Genomic DNA, 22,290 nt, shown 5'->3' with positions numbered 1-22,290 from the left:
ACCGATGACAGGCCATACACTCGCAGCGCCTCCACCTCTGATTGAATATACTTTCTTAGGAAGAATGTGATCCCAATCTATCGTCACACTGGTCGCCTTGATAGTGCAGTGGTTTGAGATGTTAGAGACCACATGCTAAGTATAACCTACCCTTCTACCTTTTTGTCGGCATCTAGCTGAGGAGTAGGTTTCCAATCTGTCGACATGATAGTCGCAGCCTGGCCGTATGTGTAGTAATAGCCATGAAAACATGCGTGGTTCTTCTTGGAGCCTCTGATGACCGGCCCTCATATGCATTACGTGCCGAATAGTGAGAGACCTTCAGACGCATAGTATTCTCCATACGGTGAGTCGCCAGTTCGCCATACAGACGCGATGCGCATCTACTCATGTCACTTCAGCAAAGTCTTTTCTGTCGCAGCGACACCGAAAAGATTTGCGAATTGCCAGCTCCTTTTTCCGATCTTCAAATTCAGATCCATGCATGCTAAATTGAATATTTTCACAGAACAAGGGCTCCAGACCCAGGCGCTTCCGGCGGCCAACGGAACAGGCCGACACGGAAGAGATGTTGGAGGTTTTGAGGGGCAACTTCAGGAAAGTTCTGTTTACGAGAATGATTGTCATTTTTATTGGGCCCGGTTATCTGGCCGTACGGAACGTCAACGGCGACCACTTCGACGAAGACGAGAAGAAATCTCGCGCAAACGATGAACCACGACCATGTGAGTACGTTGTTGAGCGTTTCTAGCATGGCTGCGCTGGTCATCATGATTTTCTGCACAGCTCTCACCGGAGGTTAAAGCACTCATGTTACAAAAAATGGTGGACCCGTCGCTGGATGCAGCATACGAGGGGCCATGCAGAACCGACGGTCAGCCTGATGAAATTGCATCTTGTCGTGGGATGCGGCAGCATCTGCCCCTCAAAGGCTAGTCTGTCCTGCAGCTTGGGTGTATATCTCATTTTTTGCAGATGTGCATGGAGTTTTGAGTCCGGACGTTTGCGTGGGCCAACCACGGGCTGCAGACATTGTCAGCCTTAGCCGCCCGTATTGGATCGGCACCTGCCACACAAGGAAACCTCAATGTCTAATACAAGTGCAAGTGTCTCTTCCCGCTATTTCCACCATGCCATTGACGTGGTCCCTATTCAGCATTTTGTGACCCAGGGAGGTCAGTTCCTCCGTACGCTGTGTTGAACAGCGGCCCATTGGAGATTCTAGTACTGAAGGCCGTCCTAGGTAAGTTGAATTAGTGGAGCAGAAGCACTGCAACGCCGTGTGTTCATGTCTGGTTCTCGTCCTATCGGTGATCATCATAACAATGAAATAACCGGGAAATCTTTGGAGATCGCACTTGTTCTGTAAAATTTCGATGGCTTCTGCGTTCATTCGGTGATTGCAAGTGCCGTGTGTTCTGGACGGCGCCTATCGGCTGCGAACTCAACCCATCGTCTCCCATGCCACAGATGTGGACCACCAATTCATCACGATGAGCAGCTCAGGAGCTCATAGGTGCGTATGGGGCGTCTCCAGAGTGATTTCTGGCCCGGACCTTTGCCTGCGCGCTTCGCTCTTGTCGTCAGCTCTCCTTCGACCTATCTCTGCGTGGTGGACGAATAGGATGTTCCGGCGCAGAGTCTTATAAGATGTCCCCACTCCTAACAGTATAATTAGGCGGCAGCTGCCTGCCGCCTCAGCAAGCAACATCCGACATCCCGCACCTTGCAGTACTTTGTAGTTGGTCGATGTCTTTCAGTGCAACTTGCTCCAAGTTCTCCCTCAGAGGTGCCGTTCTTTCTGCGACTTGCCGCGACTTCGACGGCAATAATGTTGATTCCACGCTGAATTTGGACGCCTTCATCGGCAACGATGACGGGAAGTTCAACTGGGACTCTGCTCAGTTCTCGCTGTCAGCGTCTGACGTCGAGCTTAATGGCGTGTTTCTCTGCGCCAGCCTCACGAGGAGGGATGGCGCTGTCAAGAAGGCTGCGCTGAATCTCAACTTCTGCGTTGAAAACATGAACGGTCAACTTGGATTCAAGAGACCGTGAGTGCCATTGTGATTTAAGCCACTTCTTGCTCACCAGTGTTCTGTAGCTCGACCAAAATAGCCGAGGGCTGCACTTTGTGGTCACTTGACTCAAACACTGGTAAATTGTCCACGTTGTGCGTTGCAAATGATGGAAATTTCCATCTGTCCACCATCGATCTGAACGAGCACTTGTCCAACGACGACGGGAAGTTCAATCCTGATGGCCGAAACTTTACGTACACTGCGCGGAATGTTCGTCTTGACGGGCTAGTCGTCCGTGCTGAATTGCGGTACAACGAAGAGTGGGTGGAAGCAGCATACGATCTTCAGCAATGCCTGTGGAACGGAAACGGGAATCTACAGTTCGAATCGCAGTAGGTATGGCGGAGCACTGTTAGTTACCAAAACTAAAGAACCTCTCTCTAGTGATGCATGGTATGACTCTGACGGACCTCTGGTGCGATTCCTCGAGTCGCTCCTCGTAACAGGATACACAATTGCAGGTATGGATGACATTTCTGGTGACACGGTGCGAGGGTATCAGACTTTTTGATTATCTGGCACTCATGCGTTGTCCCAGGACGCTGCTATGCGAGCCACAGCGCAGTGCTCGTACTATACCATCGTTTTCGGGGCAGCTTTACTCGGGAGCTGTTTCGGAGGCCCAGTGGGCGCTGCAGTTGGAGGAGCATTCATTATTCCCGCTGCGTTGAGTGTGAAAGGTCTCATCGGCAAGAACTTCGAAGACCCGCAGTTGCGACAGGAGGTTACCACTGTCGCATTATACGCTTTCATCAAAGACACTCTGATCGGCGGCGTCGGGGCCGGCGTCGCTTATGGCGTCGCGGAATATGTGAGGAAATGCTTGGTTCGCTGGATTGATGGTCTGGATACTGCCGCCCTAGAATTTTTGGCCTCGTTGATTCGGAAAGGTCTCCGGAATTTTTCTGCTTTAGTGACAGGCGATACGGTGAAGAAGTGAGCCATTCTCGTTTTTTTCCCATAGCGAGTATCGCTGAGGTGGAATAGAGTTCTGCTTGAAGTCTCAGGTGGCCTTAATGGCAACGAGGACAACATCAATGCTATCAGAAAGAAGTACAGCGAATAAGAGTAAGTACCGTGATGTTTTTCTTGTGCGGTTGTGTGCGTTGAACGGCTACTTTCATTCATGGCTAAAGGTTGCGCAGTCTGCCAAGTTCTGCCCTGTAACGTGTGTTGATTTCAATGAGTTCAAGGTCTGCTATGCGACCGTGGTCGTGTATAGATGTTAAAGAAAGTTTCAATGATATCAAAGCAGTCTAAATCCTTGGGTACACAGCACTTGTAAGACGCGTCCTCAACTTCGCCTGACTTGATCGCCTTGGTTTCGGTGAGGCGCTAGTGAATTCAACGACGAAACACTCGGCCCTACTAGTAGTAGAGGTGGTAGCGTAGTCTGGGCCTAACCTCTGAGGACCGCCCCGTGGGAACATCGAAGTGACATTGCCGTTGACAGGCTGTCGCGGCAGCACGACTAGCCTCGTAGTCAGCTTCCTGTAAACGCGTCTGTGGCAGACACTCCGTCTACGCGTCTGTACAGTGTACGGTCACCGTCGCATAACTTATGCAATACACTATCGCCGCTTTCACGCATCCTAAATCCTCAAGACCTCACCTGCTGACCCTGCATCTTGCAGTTGTTCCTCGAGACTGTCCGTGTCCCCTGTATTAGACTCAGGGATCAATTCACTCAACGAACGCGTCCTTATGTCTTCGAAACCCGCCGAGTGGTTGTTGGCTTCCGGGTCAATATCCAGGCGGTTTGCCTCAGTTTGAGCATGGGACAGACAAGTAGAAAGAGCACTAGATGTTTCATGCTGAGTTTCCGTGGTGTCAGAGCTCTCCATGGGGACGCCAGAATGAAAAGGCAGAGCGCCAGTGGCACGACGCGTCTGTGGCTGCAACTTTACGAGCGCTTAAGATTCGTACGTCGAATTGCCGTCGGCATGATCAAACTCCGCTTTCCCACGGGGCGGTCCTCAGAGGGCAAGTCGCGCATGATCTCAGCCTCTATTAGAAAGGAACGATTGTCTTCCGCTAACTAGAGGCTGTATTTATGAGCCTAGTGGTAGCGATGCTTTTGGATGACCTGCGGCGGAAGCGATAGCTATTTTCCAAGACACGAACGCGTGTCGACTGGCCTCAGGGCGTGAACGTGGACCAAAGTGTGACTCGTGAGCTGCGGTTCTTGCTTCACTGTGTTTTGACAGTTAGACAAATGACAGGGGATTCCCTGCATTAACATGATTGGCGCATCTCCAAGTTTCTTCAAGATTCTAATCACCGTAGCAGAATGTGTAGCGCAGGCAGTATCCAACAGTATCCAACAAAACCCACTGTTATTGTACATGTGCCCGAGATACTTCGACGTACACAATAGGATCTGACCATCAACTGAAACATGCATCGCACGGAAATCCTACATTGAATGTCCAACATTCGGGCTGAGCTAGGTATTTGTCCGGGTTACAGGTATGAAGGAGTAAATCAAAAAACGTAGCCTTTCTCCAGCTACTCAAGAAAGATGGATCAGTGCTAGCAAGAAGAGCATGATATACACATTCACAGAAAGGTCAGCTCGAAATTTCTGACAAGTAATCTGCTCGGTGACTTTCATCACTACAGACTACCATGGCGGCCAGTACCTGTGTGTCGACTCCGTGCACACAGTCGGCCAAGCCGAAAAGCGAGACGCGCGCACAGCGTCATCTGACGAAACGACCCGAACTACGTCCACGCACAGCTTCATCCTGATCAACTGTGTGAGGGCGGAGCCGTGGGCATCGTCCGCGTGGCACTCAACAATAAGAGTGTCGAGGCGGTATCCCAATGCCGCACGGATAGATGTGAGGGCGACAATGTCGTCAATTACGTCAGGATCCACAAAGCTGTGCCTTTCTCCGCAGATTCGCACCGTAGAAAGGACAGGACAGAGGAGCGTCAGGCCGACGGGTGTATCATGGGGCGTTGCCAGAAATTTAAGAACGCTGGGAAGCAGAGGATGCTTGTAGGCATCGCCGATCCGCAGTATCAATGTCGTCAATGACATCGGCAGCGACAACAGCAGACCAAAGCCGCCGTGTTTGCGGACAATGTACGAATCCGTGATGCGAAGCTCCCGCACATGTTGCAGGGGCCAGTCTCTCCACTGGATTGGCCCATGGTCGTACAGGTCCGACCAGCCGCGCGAGAACTGAGGAAATTCCACGCGAAGACCAGACAATGCGTTTGTGGTCGTCACCACCAGACTCGTATCCTCTATCTGAATAGCTCGCAAATCAAGGGTATCCGCATCGTCAAAAGCGGGTTTATCCAACCAGGTAAAGTTGGATTGGGGCGGAAAGGAGCGTTGGCCGAAGATGCGTACGGCGATACCCTTGGGCCTGCTAGCATTCCCCATGAGCAAAGACGTGAGCCTCGACATCGCTTGTTGGGAGCCTCCCAGAGCAAGCCTACGGAGACACCTTAACGTAATTGCATCTATGAATTCATCGTTGAGTGCTATGTCGAGGGCCAACTGCGAGACCACAAGCTCCTCGAGTCTGGGACATTCAGACAAGAACTCGGCAACATCCCGCAGGTCCACGGGTGCATTTGCTCGTGGCTGGAATGAGCATATGCAGAGATGTGTGAGATTCGGAAACTGATTCCCTGGCAGCCACTGCATTGATTGCAATGTCAATACCGATAAGCGCCGTGTATCTCCACGGAATAGCAAAGGTTGGGGAGTATCATCTGGCCGTGAGATGGAATGGAGCGACAAGATCTCAAGTTGTGGAGCAGAAAATGTGGTGTAGGTTCGCATCCGACGGGAGAAAGGGGCTTCGGGTTCATGAGCACGCAAGTTCAGATGTCGAATTCGTGGGGTTGACAAGCTGAAGAGAAATAGTTCCAGTAGTCCATCTGGATATTCATCATCAACATCGACTGTGAGAGGTAACGCCTTAGAGCGTCGTAATAACATAGCAGTGGTGTACGGGACGTGATCATGATTGTATAAGTGGATCCAGAGCTCAGGCGTATTGATAGCGACATGTCGCCATCGATGGCAAACGTGGGTGATGGTCTTGAGCCTTTTTATGGAGACTGGCTGGACGGATAAGAAAGGCCAGAGAAAGGTGTCATCATTATTGTTTCGTACACGATAGTCGTCGTCTTTGCGGGAGTCTTGGTACAGAACGTATTGAAAGATAAGACCGAGGATATCGGGTGAGCACTGATTGACAGAAGATGCCACGTTGATGGATTGTCTGACTAGGGGTAAAGCGAGGGCCAATATACCTTCAACAACCAGCAACTGTACGGTCACACAGAAACACCGTTATTCAGTTTACAAGTGCATACTATGACCATGAAACACTAACGTCGTCGGTGCTGTGTGCGCATTACAGGCAGTCCGATGAGCCATTGCTTGGCCGAACACTAACGTACGCACCTCACAGTATGGCGTCCTTCGTAGATTCTCGAGAGCAATATTTGTGCCGCTTGCAGGACGGAAGGTAGGTCCTGGGACGCTGCCATCACGGCAGGAGTAACGGGTACTTCAATGAGTATTCGTTAGACTTCCGCGTGGTCTGCAATAATATGGTTATTCCGAGAGTAGAAACGTCAAGATATTTTTACCTAAGGTACTGGGAGAAGGAGGGACGACGCAAGTTGGGCTAGCGGTACGTAGTACTTGCACGACGATGGGCGCTTCGATCGATCTGATCTCATTGATATCCAGTGCCGCAGTGCGTCCAAGGGCGCCGCCGCCAACCTGCACCTGCAAAGCTGCAAGTACCAAGACTCCAAGAGTTCTGCTCGGAAATTCTTAGTTTATCACATCGTCCAAATTTCCCTCCCCAACTCATAGCTGATGTAAAGTCATTGCGGAGCCATTTTCCGCAGCGCAGTATGAGCGTAAAGTTGCCGAGCCACTGTAAGACATTTGATGATCGGCTTACGAATGAGAGAAAGGGCAAGGAGACAATGTGGTCACTCCAAAGATGAGTCTGTCATCGCATATCGATGGAGGATAGTACGCTATAGCATGGATCAATGGAATGAATCGTTGGAATCAGCGGCCACTCAGCGCTCAGCCATTGAATTCTACTGAGTCTAAGCCATCGAATGGTCGGGAACTACAACATATGCCATATATATACCCTTCGCAATGCTAAGTGAACGATGTCAAACCGTTCAGAGAAAGAACACCGAACATTCGTATAAATAGTTTAGATCGTGCCTGCACTTTCTCCCTGAATACCCAGAGCCTCCTAGCGGATCTCGAGACGGCAGGAACTGGGCCACCTGGACATTCAAGTCGATCCTCATCTCGAGGATCACCTGAACACCCAAGTCGTTGTTCCTCCATGCCGCACCTCGAAATCCAGCTGCTCCCACTTCTCAGCCAAGGCTGGAAACCTCTTCACGAATTCATGGACCCTTCCATGAGCCTCAGCCACGAATTCATCTGGCAGCCAATTGAGACTGGAGTGCCGGACGCCAAAGGCACCCTGGTTCTTGACAATCCGCAGAAGCCGGGCGATGTCATTCACGTCGTCGCCCTGCTTCACTTGCATGTGTGCCTGGTCAGAGTCGCGATGGTCTTTCCAGCCCTTCAGCTTCATCAACAACAGAGGCACCAGTGGCATGACCGGCAGGGCCACCTGGTGCGCCTGCCCCGGGCGTGGAGAGACGACCACATCGGTGATGTGTTCCACAGGGACACGAGGTAGGCTCATCAACCCGGGAACAAGAATGTCGACTTTGCACTTGCGCTCACGCTGCTCTGGGCGTGACGACAGCTTATACCACAGTACTCTGTAGTCGGCATTCTGGTTCCTGGATGGAGCTCTGAGGAAGAAAGAGCTGTCCCCCTCGATGAGCATCTGCTTGAGCCTCTCGCAGTCCGCTGCAGTTCTATACTGATCAGAAATCACGAGAAGGTCTACGTCCTGTATCAACAGTTTGGAATCGTCACAGTCAGCGGCCAAGGCGCAACTTCGTCAGGCATTCCACTCACGTTGGGAGTTCTGTTCGAGCCACTCAACGCACTGTTGCCGTATACCCAGCACGCTGTACTCCCGAAGAGACAGCATGGCTGACCACGGTTGGCAAAGATAGTGACCGCTTTCTTGGCGACGGTTAGTATCTCGTCAATTTTCGCGGAGCTGGGCATTGTGTGTGGTGGGATGATGGAGGTATGAAGGAGGTTGTAGAGTGCCCAGTGGCAGACCTTTATATGCACAGAGTCTGAACAAAGAGCTGCCACGCCTCCGAACAAGATAACGATGATTGGGCGCCACTGTAAGGTCCTTACAGTGGCCTGAGCTTCCTTCTTCCCATGACTGAAATCATTTCCTATTCTGGCCGACGGTGCAAGATCATTAACATGCGAACCATTGTGCCACTCAAAAATGTATAGTTAAATAGCCTGGATTGTACAGTATATAAGTTACGGGTAACGAACGTTCGAGGGAATTTAAATCGCACAGGTATATATAGTTCCAACCGCCACGTCATTAATCATTGGTCTACTCTGAATCATCACAAATGTACAGTCGTGAGCAACAAAAATCTTCCAAACACGAACAGCAGACTTTTCTCCACAAACGCCTACACATTCGAGCGCCGGCCAAAGGAATTAGTCGGGCCAGTGAATGCGTAGTTCCTCTGCGCTTCGGCGCCCCACGCGGACTGCGTGGGCTCATATGCGCTCTTCATAATTGGTGAGGGCTGTGCAGCGTTTGCGTAGGTGTTGTCATAAGGAGCGGCGTCATAAGTGGTGCGCATAACATTGCTGTTGTCAGCGACAGGTGCCGGGTACGCAGTGATGATGGGCCTCGTGCCTTTCTCGTCATCCCCGAGCCCAGCCTCCTCGTTAAGTTGCCCGACGTAGTCGAACACAATGGCAATTCCGGCTGAAGGATAGAAATGAATCAGTAATGCTTCATATAGAATTGGACATAAACACGCCTCACCAATCTGGAAAAGCCAAACAATGACCAGCACGATCACAATGACGATTCTGATGGTCTCGAAGCCCTTCTTGCAGACATAGTGTACCACTTGCTCGGCACTTTCTTCGCCTTCGAGCGATGAACACTCGTTTGCGTCTCGGTGGAACAATCGCCAGATCCAGTAGATGCCCACGCCGATAGTCAAGAGGGTGTTGAAGACTAGGAAAACCGCGTATCTCTTGACCAATGAACGAATGGCACCAAGGGAGCCGATCAGTCTGCGGAAACATGTGAGCAATCCGAGCCGGTGAACCACTCTCGGACAAACGTACCCAAGAAGGGCGGTCACGACGAGGAGGGTGTAGGTAATGCTGAAAAGAATGAGCGCGACCTCCTCATCTTTGTCGAGGGAAACCTGGTGGGTAGCTGCAACAGAAGGTTCACATTCATAAGCCCCAGTAGGATGAAGAGGTGCCTGCACTCACTGTATTGGTGCACTCCATACCATCCCACCGCAGAGAAGGCAACGCCGGCGAGAAAGTTGATGAGGGCGCTGCAAGCCGCACCGAATCTGACCGGCAGACAGCAGCAGAACATGCGTGTGCGGACAGCTCCCATCGTGACTGCTCGTTAAATTAACCGTGAAGATAGAAGATTCGTCGCTAAAGATTAGCGGAAAAATACAGAGAGACCACGAAAAAAAGAGGGCAAAAGTGATGGTCGAAAGAGAGGCGCAGCCTAAAATTCCATGATGCATCTCTGGGGTTATATACATCGGAGGGCTAAGCTGTTGCGGTGTTTCAGGTTGATCTTTCGGTGATGCGGATGGAGTCGCAGTGCCACTGCCATCGCCGGCTGTTGATTTGGCGTACAACGCTTCCGTTCCACTGCAATTTGCTCAGGCTATCTACCCAAACATTTCACGGAACATGCTGGAGATATGTTCATAGCAAGTGTTGGTAAAGTGTGCTAGTAAGCAGAGTAAATTCGAGATGAACGACGCGCACTGGCACTTGCCGTCAGGATCACATGACAAGCTACTCGATCATTTTGCACAGCTCGCCATTCGGGTGGCAGTTGGGCAGTTGGGACAGATTATTCCTCTCATTTGGTAGCAGCAAGACCCAGCAACTCCAGACGAAAAGAGAGGCACAGCATTGGCTCCCAGTCAAGGCATTTGACACCCGCGACAGCAGCGCCTCATTGACACCGTAACGACACAACCGTCACGGAGCCTGGGTATTCTTACGCGCTTGGTCAATCAATCAGCGCGCCTCTCCGTCTTGTCGACGTGATGCAAGCCGTCCAACTTGGAGCATATACGCCATGGAGGAGTTGCGGGTCTTTCTGCTAGATGCCACACTTCAAATTTGGAGATCAATGAATGATTTGAGCCCGAGCATGAAAACGATCGCCTACGCAATCGACAGAAGTCCAAACAATAATGGAACGCAGACCATGACATCGTATCGACACATTTTTTATGATCAACATCGAAGACAGTTACCCATACAAAACGTACAATTCCATGTCGCACATACGCGGACGAGTCCTCGCCCAACATACAACAAAGATTGCTCACAGCACGTCCAGACCCATCCAGCTGCAAGCCCCGAGTATGACGGCACCGACAAGTGCTGCGATGGCTGCCCGGCGGAGGTAGGTGCGTGCGGTGATGCGACGCGCACCCATGATGCCAGCGGCGTCGATCGCGGCAATATCCTCCTTCGTGAGTTCTATCACGATTGGCATTTTCAAGTGAGACATCTGACGTATTCAAACTAGTCTGACACGCACCCAGCTCTCCTGCAGCCATGTAACCCTCCATACGCTCCTTCTTCGTACTCGAACTAAGGTCAGGAAAGATTAACTCATGGTCTTATCTCGATTCGACAGTGCACGTACGTCACGACCACGGTGCCCTTGGCCTTCGCCCACGCAAGAAGAACCTGCTCAGGCTTCGCGTTGAGGCGCTCTGAGATAGCTTCGACTGGAGCATCAACGGGACCACCAGGTTGGCGGGTCAGTGGGCTAGGTAAGCCCAATGAGTCACAAAAACATGCCTTAAATCTAAGTACGCACATAAGGGCACTATACGCCTCGCTGACAACGCCATGGTTGTTTCCATATTCGACGATAGGCCACTGTTGCTCAAGAGCATATGGATGAAAGATAATCTATGAGCAGGACCCGAGCGATCAGCGAAGCGGAGTTAATGTGAATTAAAGGGCTTCACACCTGGTTCGCGACAGGTTTGACCTTACAGGACGCAAGGAGCGTTTCGAGCTGCTGCACGTTGAAATTGCTCACACCGATGCTCCTGGACACCTTGTTGTAAATTGCAATCAGACGACGACGTCGGAAAAAACTGACTTCGCTAAACCATCAGTTTTGATCTTCTCCATCTTCGCCCAAGCAGTAGGGATGTCCGGCCGGGCCAAACCAGGGGAGTGGATGAGGTAGAGATCCACATACTTCACACCGAGCTGCGCCGGAATGTCAGCTGGCAGTAGATGAGAGTAGTTACATCAATACGCACATTTTCCAGACTGTTTTGGATAGACGTCTCGACGTCCAAGCCGTCCAATCCCGAGTACTTGGTAGTGATGAAGACATCTGTCCGTGCCAGACCACTTTCCGCGAATGCAAGGCCTGCCTCCCTTTCGTTCCTATATGACTGGGCAGTGTCTGCGTGAGGCATTGATTTATGTCGTGCGGAGTAGAGGCGGAGGGATGAGATGTTAGCTTGACATACCGATGTGCTCGAAGCCTACAGAGAGAGCCTCATCGACATGGTCGATAGTCGACTGTCCCTGTCCGAGTGTCCAAGTGCCATAGGCAATGCTCGGGATGCTGTACCCTAAACGAAACAGGACATGTCAGAATCAAGTGTTTAACACAGCCCCCGGCATTGTGCACCCGATCTACTCACCGTCGTTCAGCTTAATCAAGTCCCAAGTCATTTCGATGACTGCTCAAGGTTACGGGAAACAGGAGAACTGCACAAAGGTCAGGTTGCGCATGTCGTGGGTATTATACCCGTGGAAGAAAGATGTCACCACGGTCACGCCGCATGGCCAAGGTTCCTGTGCTGAAAATAGGGGACATCCGCTGCGGACTCGGAGGCAGTACTAGTTATTGCTGCCCCTTGACTCGGGTTAGGGGCATACAACGTCATAGACAGACGATCAACTTCCGTATTGCCATGTCATCCGAATAATCGCGAACAAGTTTGTAAGAGGGTAAAAAAACATAGAGACAGCAACACACAGAACTACATCTGCAGGAAAGACTCCTTCCCTTCTGACTTCAGAAACTTCCTCGTGATATGTTTTCCCTGCGCACTACCACTGCTTGATCGGATACTGTCAGCCGGACGAGAGGACTGAAGAGGCCTGCCAGGGGAGCGCAGGGCTGGCTTGGTAGAGGTAGTTTCAGAGTACCCAGAAGGAAGAGAGTGACGGGGCCGGAACAGAGACTTGATCCCGGAAACTCTTGGAGTCACAGACGAGCGTGGAGCAGGCAACTTTGAGGGCATCGGCACATCATGATCGAGAGAATGACGGGGAACAGGAGGACCGCAATTTGTTTTGGGATCTGGCGGATGCGTTTTGGAGGTTTGGGGGGCTTCTAGAATACGATGAGGTGTCAGTGGATTCGGAAGTTGGGTGGTAGCGAGAGAGCGATGCGGAAGACGTCTTGATGGCTTGTGCGCATATTGAGAGCTGTCATGATAAATAGGTGAAGTAATTGTAGGAGAGGAGGTACCGTCGGGCAGAGGAGAGACTGTGAGAGAGCCGCGACGACACGAAGGGACCTGCTTGAACATTATAGCAACTCGACGGATGACGTTGAATACACACGAACCTTGAGTCCGGATTCAGGCTTAGTCGAGCGGCAGTTGGACTTCGGCGCGGTTACGTCCGCCTTCGAGTTGGTGTATGGATGCACATAGCTGCCCCCAGCGGGTGATACGAGTAGCGCAGTATCCATATCGGACCAGGACACAGTAGGCGGTCGAGGGATCGGAAGACACTTCACCTTGGTGGCCAGATGCTCCAAGTCGATCAGCAAATCCAGAAAATCTCGCGGGAAGCCCAGATGTTCCTTCGTCATGTTCTGGTATCCGTTGTTCCTCCGCGAATTACACGTACCCTCTTCTTCGTCCGTAGCAGGCAGACAGGGCATGTTATCAAGAACCGGTAAAGAGCTTTTTATGAGATCGCTAGGCCCAGGGGCTGAGTACTCCATAGCATGTACAAGCGTAGCTGCAGAGCGGCTGCGAGATGAATCAAGACTAGGCGCAGGATGCTGTATGGTTCCTCTGGACACGGGCTTCACACTGTAGATATGGATCGGCGAACACTCGTGAAGCGGCACGGCATGAATTGACTCAGAATCACCCAGAGCGGAGAAAGATGGCGTTGCAAGGAGAAGAGATGATTCAGCCCAAAGCGCAGCAGACCCAACAGAAAGCATGGCAGAAGTGCGGAAAAGACGACTATACGATGTAGTCTTCTGGAGAGCTAGGAAGGACGGAGTAGGCAGAAGGATCGAAGAGGCTGGGATATGGCTCAACTCTGACGGAATACAGAGCGAGAGAGAGCTTTCTGGCGGAATATAGTTCATCGTATCAGAGGCGAACGCAATCGGCGTAGAGTGAGGAGCCACATCGACAACAGTACGGCTTCTACGACGACGTCCAGTTGCAGAAGACGGGACGAGCGATGACGAAAGCTGTGTAACTGGAAGGAGTTGCGGAGCAGGCTTATGGCAGACAGCTTTGGGTGACTTGGGAATAAGACTCGGCCGCAGAGGCGCAGTGGGTGTACGACATGAGGGAGAAAGAACTGCAGCCTCGGTGGGACGTGTGTTCTGACATCTGTTCTCATGATCTGCATTCGCATCGGAAGAGCCGGCACCAGCGTGATCATTGATAGCATCGGCAGTGACGTCCGATCCTCTGTTCTTGATCTCCCCGAACGTAGTTCTACGCCCCAGGGGAGAGGGCGTGGTGTGTTGCAGAGAGTAGCGCCGGGACATACGTCGGGTAGGATCGCTGACTGGGGGTGAAGTAAAAAGGTTTGCAGCAACTGCCATCCTTGGTCAATAAACACAACGCTGGAGACGATAAGAAGAATGCCAGCGGTGGAAGAAAGAGATGAGAGTAGGTGTAACACCGTCTGCCCCTATTTCTGTCTCATGGACTGGATTGGTGTCTTACCCAAGAAGCTCGATCATATTCGAACGTAACACCAGAGCGCGAGAAACCACCACTGTAGGTCATAAGAAGGGCAACTTACCTACACATTCTTCTTGTTTTCGACTTATGGAAATTTTTGAAGGATGTCGCATCTACAGAATGCCACGTATTCAATTTGCTCCAGTTCTTCGGCCGTCTCTCGAGCGAATATTAGTGGATCTCCATTTCCCACTGGACTTCCTGAATACCTGGTGAGTCGTAGTGTAAAAGTCAACCAATTCAAGGTGCATACACCGTACCAGTTGAGTTCTCGCGTGCCTGTGATGACTCGTCGACAGACACGAAGGATGTTTTGTGACTGACGAGTCACGACGTCTTCTGTCACAGTAGGGTCATCCGTTACACGTCACGCGTCACGTTGGATTTCTCATCCCGGAAGAATACACTATCTCATATAACGTTATTGTTGCCGCGAGTTGAGTTGAGTCGGACGAACTCGCCATAACTCGGTGGAGTGAGTTGGAGTGGGTTAAGGCTCTGGGCCAATCAGAAGCCAGGACTGGTCCATCTCGTATCAACTCGGTGGCGTCGACTCTCGAGTCGGTGCGGGTTGGCTAACTCGACAGGTGAGGTGATTTGAGTTACCGAGTTGAACGTAACACTACATAACACATAGCATTGGCGCACGGATTTTCCTACGCATTGTGAGATTTTATGCATCATGACACTGGATTTTGGCTGTGAAGGGCAGCTTTGTACCGCCCAAGGCCTATGCACTATGAGGTATTATGCATTACAAAGTTATGTATTATGAGATAGTGTACTGTATTGGACTACAGGATCCTCTGAGTGGGATGGAAGGGAGCACCCTACGCGTCTCTTCTCTGAGCTTGTGACCGAGTCTCGGTGGCAATACTACGCTTTCCAAACCTAGCAAGACATTTGATCTCGCGTGACGCGTGACATATCACGACGGGATCTCCCAAGTTTTTGCGAGGTGCTTGAGCAGCTTGACACACCATTTGGTACATATATATGGCCTGTACATGATATCCTTTTCGTCAGCAATGGTATGGACTGAAATGTTGTTACTTTGCAGAGAAATTTTTTTTGGATGTGTCTCACGCAGGCGGCAGATGAGTTCACACAAACTGCGTTTGCAATGCTGATCGTACATATATTACAGACTTCAGGGCGCTCTCGCCTTGCACACCAGTTTGTGCTGCTTCCAAGCCGCTTTCTGGCAAGACTCTCCGCAATACCTCACCTTCTTGCAACGACTACAGTCAAACAATTCTCCTGATTTTCCACATTGCGAGCAGACCTTGGCAACATCTGTGTCGGCCTTCAAAATTTGCCGTATGGATTTTAAAGCGCTTCCAACACTTTCGATGAACGAGACCGCAAAAAACTGCGAGAATGCGGCCCGCGTCATATATGGGGCGAGCCTCTTCCATTGTGACACCTTCGATAGCGCTCCCAAGGAGATGCCTTCTCCACACCCGCATATCGGATTCTTGTCGAATTCGACTGTCAGAGGAATGGTACCTGCCCGGAGGTACTCGCATGTAGGCTTGTGACTCCATGTTCGGCAACGCTCGACGAATGCAGGGAGTAAGTGTTTCCAGGCTGACACCTCATCGCCAGTTGTGTTGATTTTTATCATCTTGCCATTGGCGGCAAGAGAGTGCATGATCTGACCGAGGTTATTAACCCGACCCGTGGTGAGGGGTAGAATGCACACATCTGCTACGACGGTATGGGAGGGCAGATCGAGTCGGACGTCGTTAACGAATATGATAGTGTATATTCCACCGCGCGCAGGATCTGCGAGAGCAAACATGTGCCTTGCATTCTTCTTCATGGTCCGAGACAAGAGGCATTGGATAGTGTCTTTTACTTGCAACAGAAGATCTGGCGGAGGTGTGGAAAGTGATGCAAATTGTTGCCGAAGGCTAGCCTCGCGGTCAGAAAACGCCATTGCAAAATGAGAATTGAGCCTAGAAGACAATTGCACTTGGGCAACATCAATAACAGGAAGGTGGTCCAAGTTGACGCGATGAATGTTCCAAAGAATCGGTGGTCCGTTCGGGGTTATGATCGGAGAGAAGTTCTTCGTGCAGAAACTGCCTTTGAGAGGCCGGGATACCGGCACGATCGCCTGCAGCATCCATCTCGTTCAGCCACCATGTCCGATACATCAAGCTCGAGCACAAGTTGATGACTCACCTCAACCCAACCGGACTTGCGGGCCACCCGAAGCTTCGCTTGTGAGCCGTCAATAGGGAAGGGATACACCAAACTGTTCTCGGCGTTGTCCCATCTCAGCTTCAGCGAACAAGAAGATACCTGCTCGTGCTTCACTTCTGCGCGAGTGTCAAGGTTTGGGAGATGCGCAACGTCCCATTTCGCTGACAAAGTGGCAACCGAGATTTCATCCAGGGCTACATCAACTCGCTGGATCGGTTTTACGGGCGACTCGACAGAGGCTCGTAGGCATGCCAGCTCGCGGGGACGATTAGGACGTTCAGAAACGATGTGCACGAAGTTCGAGTCTGTAAGCTCGGTGGTGAATAGAGTCATCCGCAGTCCAAGCTCATCCTTGAACGCCATCGTGGTAGCGGGTGTCGAGTGAATGCCAAGGCTGATCTTTGGGGAAGACTGTTCGCAGGCGAGGTTGTATGCCGGCATCCACACAGAGACGACCAGAGGCGACAAACCAGACCATCCGGCTATGTCTTCCGTCAGAACAGCGCGGGCATTGCTCCCACTGCCCTGAAGAGAAACACTGCCGAGTGTCACCTGTATCGCCGAAAAGACGTTGTGGTACGCCTGGCCTCTGACCTCCACCTGCAGTATGGGAGATCCAACTTTCTCCCTGGTCCTCTTCTCAAAAATCTGGAGTTTAGACCTCGGGACGACCAAAACGAGACACACCACAGGTGGTACGCTGCTCCACCCTTTGAAGATGCCACTTGACCGATCGATGTCGACGACAGTCTGCATGGGTCTCATAGTGTCGACACTGTAGATCCCCCGAATATGAAGCTGGCAACAAAGCTCTTGATAGTTATTGGAGCCTAAGATCAGTCTGTGGTCCGTATGAAGCATATCGAATATATGGACCATGACAGCATCCCAGTCCGTGTAAACTCGCGATTTCACCAAGCCTAGGAGGGCTGCGAAGGTGCTTCTATGGTAGTGTATGTCGGAATTGGTGATTGTCAGGTTCTGGAGGTTCCGCACAATGTCCTCGTGCTGAAACATGCGGTAGTAGATGTCATACAGGAGTCTCGCAAGGGCAGAGTGTTCGAATGAAGGATGGACCACGTCTTTGCTAAGTGCCGCTGAATCACAGAGATTTGGGATCCTCCATGCAACTCGCTCGTGATAATGCGGATTGGCGACTGCGTGTGAGAACATGAGTTCATGGGCATTCGAATGAGTGTTGAACCTTGAGACATAAGCAGTGGGTGTGAGGCCAAAAATTAGTGCGATCGCCGGAATATCGGCGCAGAGGCGGTCGACAAACATTGTTGCTGCGTCTTTTCCAGGCTTGACCTGAAGACCCTCAGTATAGAGCGTGGATGATGGTCCATAGGCGAGGACAGGTACCACAGCAATTAGAACATTCAACAACCCGACATGGTCAATAATGTTGGACGTGTCGACAACATTGAATGTGGTAGGTGCTGCAAATGCCGACTTCGTATCGTAGTCTCCACCGTCAAGCACGAGCTCATCTCCTGCCCACGCAGAAACATGCAGGGAAGCGGAAATAGAGGACGTGAGATGACAATGGGAAAGGGTATGGCACAGTGCAAGTGCATCTCCTGCGAAGAATCTGATGGTAACGACATCCCTTGAATTTGGTGAAACGGCTTCCCTGAAGGAATCACACCAGCACTGGAATTGTAACTTGGCGCAGGAGATGAAGTCACTAACTTCAACGGCTTCAGTCCGCGATGCGCAAAATACAGGTGCCAAATGGAAACATTGCAGAGGATAGGTCCCGTAGTGAACACCGCATCCTTCCCCAGCCATCGAGTAGATGAAAGTCGGATTGATATTGCTTGCCGAAGCAATGACGGTGGGTTCTGTATAAAGTGTTCCAGTCTTCCAGAAGTGTTGGAAATGTTTCCCCAGGATGAACACCGCATCTGCCCAGAACGGGCCAACGGATCGAGCGACGCTGAAATTGAGAGTGGGGGTCTCATCCGTACCAAATCGATCGTTGTAGAGGCGTGAGTAAGTAGACCACAAAGTGCTGTTCTTGCTTCTTGAGAAGTCCTTGGCAGTAACATAAACTTTCCATTGACGATTAAGCTGTGAAAGTGTACGGCGATCGCACACCCGCAAAAAGCGAGAATAAGAGGAAGTGAGCCAAGCTTCAAGGTCGGTGGACATATCAACGAGCTTTTCGCATTGTGACATGAGTAAAGCCAAGGAGTCATCGTCAATCTTGAAATGATAGAAGATATTCCAGACGAGATCCATGGGACGACTGTCGACGACCAACGAGAATAGAAGAACATTCCTCGCTATACCAGGATAATGTCAGAAAGCGATCCTGCTGGAGCAGCATCATTTACCGAGTACAGCGGGTTCGAAATCACAGCACGTGAAGTCTAGTTTGCGCGGAGCTTCACAGCGGTAGAGAAGGTTAAAGGTTGAAGTGACGACGAAGCAGATCAACAACTCACTACCTGGAATTTTGCTACCACCATGAAGCGTGTCGAGGATACTGCGCGGATCACCACAGCCTAACAGCAGAACATTTGCAGGCTCTTCTGGAGATAGACACTGGGTGAGACAGACAGGTGCTGTATTTCCGACTGGGTAGTAGAAAGTAGACTTAGGCCAGTTGACTGGATGTGACATAGCTATGCGAGTGGAAGGAGGATAAAAAGCGCGTCCGCGGCAGAGGAGCACTTTTTATCGCCTCGCTGCATGCACGCGCATAAGGCAGCCAGAGAGTCAAATTTGCCGATTGCGGAAGATGAACTCAAACCCAATCACCAAACTGTCAATTCTCGTGCAATACGTTCTGGATCTGGCAGTACGTACAACACGGTACAAGCAGTCTTCGGAAGAATTCCCTTTACCATCGGTCTAGTGTCGCCTATCAGGCATACGGTATACGAAGAAGGAACTATTCTCAAGTGCACAATCTGTTCCAAATAAAAATCATTGAGTGTGTTGGTCAATAATAGAACGCACAGGTTGAAGCTTGGCTTTCTGAAACATTTATTGAACTTGCGAATCCTGATCATATTCCAGGAAGAAGCATACACTATCGGGCTATTCCTTGTTGCAGAAGCATTACATGTGCATGTGAACCACAGATTGGGATGCACACGGGGGTAAGAGTAATCTGAAGTGTCACTGCAAGTGGACTCGGAAACGGACTGAGGAACGTGCACGTGACCATGTACATTCGCGCAGGATCGCGGACGCGTTGGCAACTTCGTCGCCTTCCACTGAACGGCACTACAACCGGCCTGAAGTCTCTGTATTTCGTGTGATTCCTTAGACTATACGAGCTGTGTTCGGCCGGTATACATCGTCAACTTAGAGTAGCAGCACTGGTAGAAAGGTGAGTGGCCGAACGTCACGGTCAATCGTGAATTACTCACATCGCGGAATCTTGACAGTAGAACTATGAACGGTTTTACACATTCTTTGCATGAGGATATTGCGTTGTCGTTGTCGACTTTACTCAATATCTGCCCACCGCCGTTCATATTCATCTATGATCCTGAAGCACCTAAAATAACCTCTTCTGCCGTACGCTCTGTCCTATCGACTCTTTCCGACACTGCATCTACATCGAAGCATCCTGTAAAGCTGACGTATGCGTTTGTGAACGCAGTGTCCTGCTTTACGCCCCGTCTGTTTTACGATACCGTCCTGAACGCCGTTGCATGCTGGCAGCCCAGCTGGGAAGACGGTTCGGCCAACTGGTCCGGCGCTGACCGTGAAGGTCAACGGTGGAACGAGAATTTAGATACTTTTCTCCACGGCCTCATGGCCGTCCACTCGCAGTTGGAGTCGGAGGCTGGCGGGCCATCGCCACAATCAACGCGAAAAGGCAAAGGTAAGGCGAAGGAAGCACCCTTAGGCATTCAACAGAAGTGCAGGCTAGTCCTCTTTGTCGAGCGGGCAGAACGACTCAAGGAAAACCTTCCAGACCTCCTGGTGCCACTTACGCGCTTGGCTGAGCTGGTAAGTGATATCACCTCAGCGGATAGCTATCTCGGGTATATGAGTATGGCCTGAATATGGGTCGTTGACCTTTACGGGCCATCCATGCTCAATATGCCCTCACATCAGTGCCATGCTTTCCACAATCATCAATTTTGTTCGTTCTGCTGTTCCGTACGCCAGTCATACTCTCACGCTGACCCGCGGAGTAACCGTTGCCTTGTACTTTCATCGTGCCTTTTTCCCCTTCCATCTTCTGGTTCTGCATCCTACACGCGTACGTATTCTGTACTCAACAACTCCTATCTTGCTGTACAGGCTCGGGTTGATGTCGTCACTATCCTTCTGTCCCATGTCAGATGGGAAGATCTACGACCTCCGCTTGGTGCTTCACCCGAGCCCTACTACATGGATGTACCAGCGCTATCCAAACAGGGTACGTCTTACCGCGAAGCGAGTTCTATTCTCGGTCTCACTTCCATACCAGCTACTTTGGACATCCTCGCCTCGTCATTTCCTTCCTCGCCGACTCCACCAGATTCCAGTCTAGTAGATGCAGACACCTATAATCTCTCGCTTCGCCCGCTCTATATCCACTTTATAGCAACTCTCTATAGTATTTGCTCGCCGTTCACGGACGACCCTCACGAGCTTGCATACATCGCCGCGGCGTTCTGGCCCGGATTCGTCAAGCCTGTACTCGATGAACACCGGCGCAAGGTACAAGAGTTCCGTTTGCATCGTGCCACACGCATGAATGGAAATCATCGCGGCGAGGACGATGAAGACGTTGAAATTCCAGACAGCGAGGACGAACGCATGGACGATGCGCCACTAGAAGAACCCGAGCTCGGTCCGCCGACGGAGGACACGCGCATTCGACTTATACGCCTCTTCACTCCCTCCTTCACCACAGCTCTAGAAGCTCTCTACCCACGCCTAACGAGCGCCGCAGCCTGGGTGCGCATGCACGCGGCTCCTGCGAACATTCTCGCTCTTCCACCAGGGCAAGCATCCTCTGCCATGCCCGTCCTCAGCATTGCGAGCGAGGATACTGGTGAAGGACTGGGCGACCTACCTCGGCTTGCCAAGTTCGTGCTCGTTGCTGCGTTCCTGGCTAGTACGAACCCTCCGAAGAGTGACATACGGATGTTTGGCCGGGGCCCCGACGAGCGGACAAAGCGGCGGCGGCGGAAAGGTGGCAGTCCAAGGAAGGTAAAGCCTGGGACAACTGGCGGGAGTGTGAAGGTGTGCCCTGTCGTGGTCTGAAATGTGGAGTGTTCTGACATTGTGATTGCAGATCCCACAGAGGCTGTTGGGCCCGACTACATTCCCGTTGGATAGGTTGCTGGCAATCCTTGGTGTACTGCTAGAGGAACACGACGTGGAGATGCGCCCACCTGCACCGCAGTACAGTCTACCAGGAGAGTACACTGATATGGAGATCTCCCGAGTTGCGCTCTATGCCGAGGTCAGTCTCTCCTGTTCCAGTCCTTGCTAAGGCGCCCCAAAATGACGATGTGAAACAGATCATGGAGTTGGCGTCGATGCGCCTGCTTCTGCGCACGTCTCCTCCAGATAAGCTTGATATGGCTCCCACTTTCAAGTGTGGGATCTCGTACGAGGTCGCACTACGGCTTTCACGAGACGTAGGGGTCATGCTAAACGATCTCATGTGGGATCCCGTGTAACGTTCCGACAATTGCGACTGGCATCCTTGGCTTCTTAGGTGCTGATCCACAAGCTTTTCTTTTGTTAATGGCAATGTCAATAAATGAAAGGAATGGGACGTCTGCAGCTGGTACTGGGCCAGCGATACAGCGACATCGGACGCATATATATTAGAAGACGAGGAGAGTTGAAT

General features: G+C 51.3%; 8 protein-coding genes across 8 annotated transcripts; 2 read left to right on the top strand and 6 right to left on the bottom strand.

The window, feature by feature from the left end:
• Window positions 1-1,749: 1,749 nt before the first annotated feature.
• On the top strand, window positions 1,750-3,144 carry SCP_0606340 (hypothetical protein; the record flags this gene model as incomplete). Its single annotated transcript, XM_027759767.1, has 5 exons — window positions 1,750-2,051; window positions 2,102-2,410; window positions 2,463-2,565; window positions 2,617-3,014; window positions 3,066-3,144. 5 exons carry the CDS (start codon window positions 1,750-1,752, stop codon window positions 3,142-3,144), a joined length of 1,191 nt encoding a protein of 396 aa, XP_027615568.1.
• Window positions 3,145-4,701: 1,557 nt separating this feature from the next.
• Window positions 4,702-6,596, bottom strand: SCP_0606330 (hypothetical protein; the record flags this gene model as incomplete). The annotated part of the gene is made up of 3 exons (XM_027759766.1): window positions 4,702-6,372; window positions 6,440-6,449; window positions 6,511-6,596. 3 exons carry the CDS (start codon window positions 6,594-6,596, stop codon window positions 4,702-4,704), a joined length of 1,767 nt encoding a protein of 588 aa, XP_027615567.1.
• Window positions 6,597-7,399: 803 nt separating this feature from the next.
• On the bottom strand, window positions 7,400-8,238 carry SCP_0606320 (hypothetical protein; the record flags this gene model as incomplete). The annotated part of the gene is made up of 2 exons (XM_027759765.1): window positions 7,400-8,014; window positions 8,083-8,238. The coding sequence occupies 2 exons, from the start codon at window positions 8,236-8,238 to the stop codon at window positions 7,400-7,402; spliced, it is 771 nt and encodes a 256-aa protein (XP_027615566.1).
• A 528-nt stretch (window positions 8,239-8,766) lies between these two features.
• SCP_0606310 (predicted protein) lies at window positions 8,767-9,637 on the bottom strand (the record flags this gene model as incomplete). The annotated part of the gene is made up of 5 exons (XM_027759764.1): window positions 8,767-8,795; window positions 8,909-8,980; window positions 9,041-9,297; window positions 9,352-9,445; window positions 9,505-9,637. 5 exons carry the CDS (start codon window positions 9,635-9,637, stop codon window positions 8,767-8,769), a joined length of 585 nt encoding a protein of 194 aa, XP_027615565.1.
• Window positions 9,638-10,597: 960 nt separating this feature from the next.
• On the bottom strand, window positions 10,598-11,982 carry SCP_0606300 (NADPH-dependent conjugated polyketone reductase C1; the record flags this gene model as incomplete). Its single annotated transcript, XM_027759763.1, has 9 exons — window positions 10,598-10,755; window positions 10,817-10,869; window positions 10,925-11,050; window positions 11,102-11,196; window positions 11,258-11,339; window positions 11,393-11,505; window positions 11,559-11,707; window positions 11,775-11,879; window positions 11,952-11,982. The coding sequence occupies 9 exons, from the start codon at window positions 11,980-11,982 to the stop codon at window positions 10,598-10,600; spliced, it is 912 nt and encodes a 303-aa protein (XP_027615564.1).
• A 311-nt stretch (window positions 11,983-12,293) lies between these two features.
• Window positions 12,294-14,374, bottom strand: SCP_0606290 (hypothetical protein; the record flags this gene model as incomplete). The annotated part of the gene is made up of 3 exons (XM_027759762.1): window positions 12,294-12,836; window positions 12,887-14,112; window positions 14,323-14,374. 3 exons carry the CDS (start codon window positions 14,372-14,374, stop codon window positions 12,294-12,296), a joined length of 1,821 nt encoding a protein of 606 aa, XP_027615563.1.
• Window positions 14,375-15,411: 1,037 nt separating this feature from the next.
• SCP_0606280 (hypothetical protein) lies at window positions 15,412-18,719 on the bottom strand (the record flags this gene model as incomplete). The annotated part of the gene is made up of 2 exons (XM_027759761.1): window positions 15,412-16,383; window positions 16,452-18,719. The coding sequence occupies 2 exons, from the start codon at window positions 18,717-18,719 to the stop codon at window positions 15,412-15,414; spliced, it is 3,240 nt and encodes a 1,079-aa protein (XP_027615562.1).
• Window positions 18,720-19,883: 1,164 nt separating this feature from the next.
• On the top strand, window positions 19,884-22,117 carry SCP_0606270 (predicted protein; the record flags this gene model as incomplete). The annotated part of the gene is made up of 5 exons (XM_027759760.1): window positions 19,884-20,447; window positions 20,745-20,862; window positions 20,914-21,674; window positions 21,727-21,897; window positions 21,956-22,117. 5 exons carry the CDS (start codon window positions 19,884-19,886, stop codon window positions 22,115-22,117), a joined length of 1,776 nt encoding a protein of 591 aa, XP_027615561.1.
• Window positions 22,118-22,290: the final 173 nt, after the last annotated feature.

Source organism: Sparassis crispa (assembly GCF_003851025.1).
Source record: "Sparassis crispa DNA, contig_000005F, whole genome shotgun sequence".
NCBI classification, from domain to species: Eukaryota; Fungi; Basidiomycota; class Agaricomycetes; order Polyporales; family Sparassidaceae; genus Sparassis; species Sparassis crispa.
Note: the sequence above shows the minus strand (reverse complement) of the source record. Positions and strands in the feature narration are given on the sequence as shown.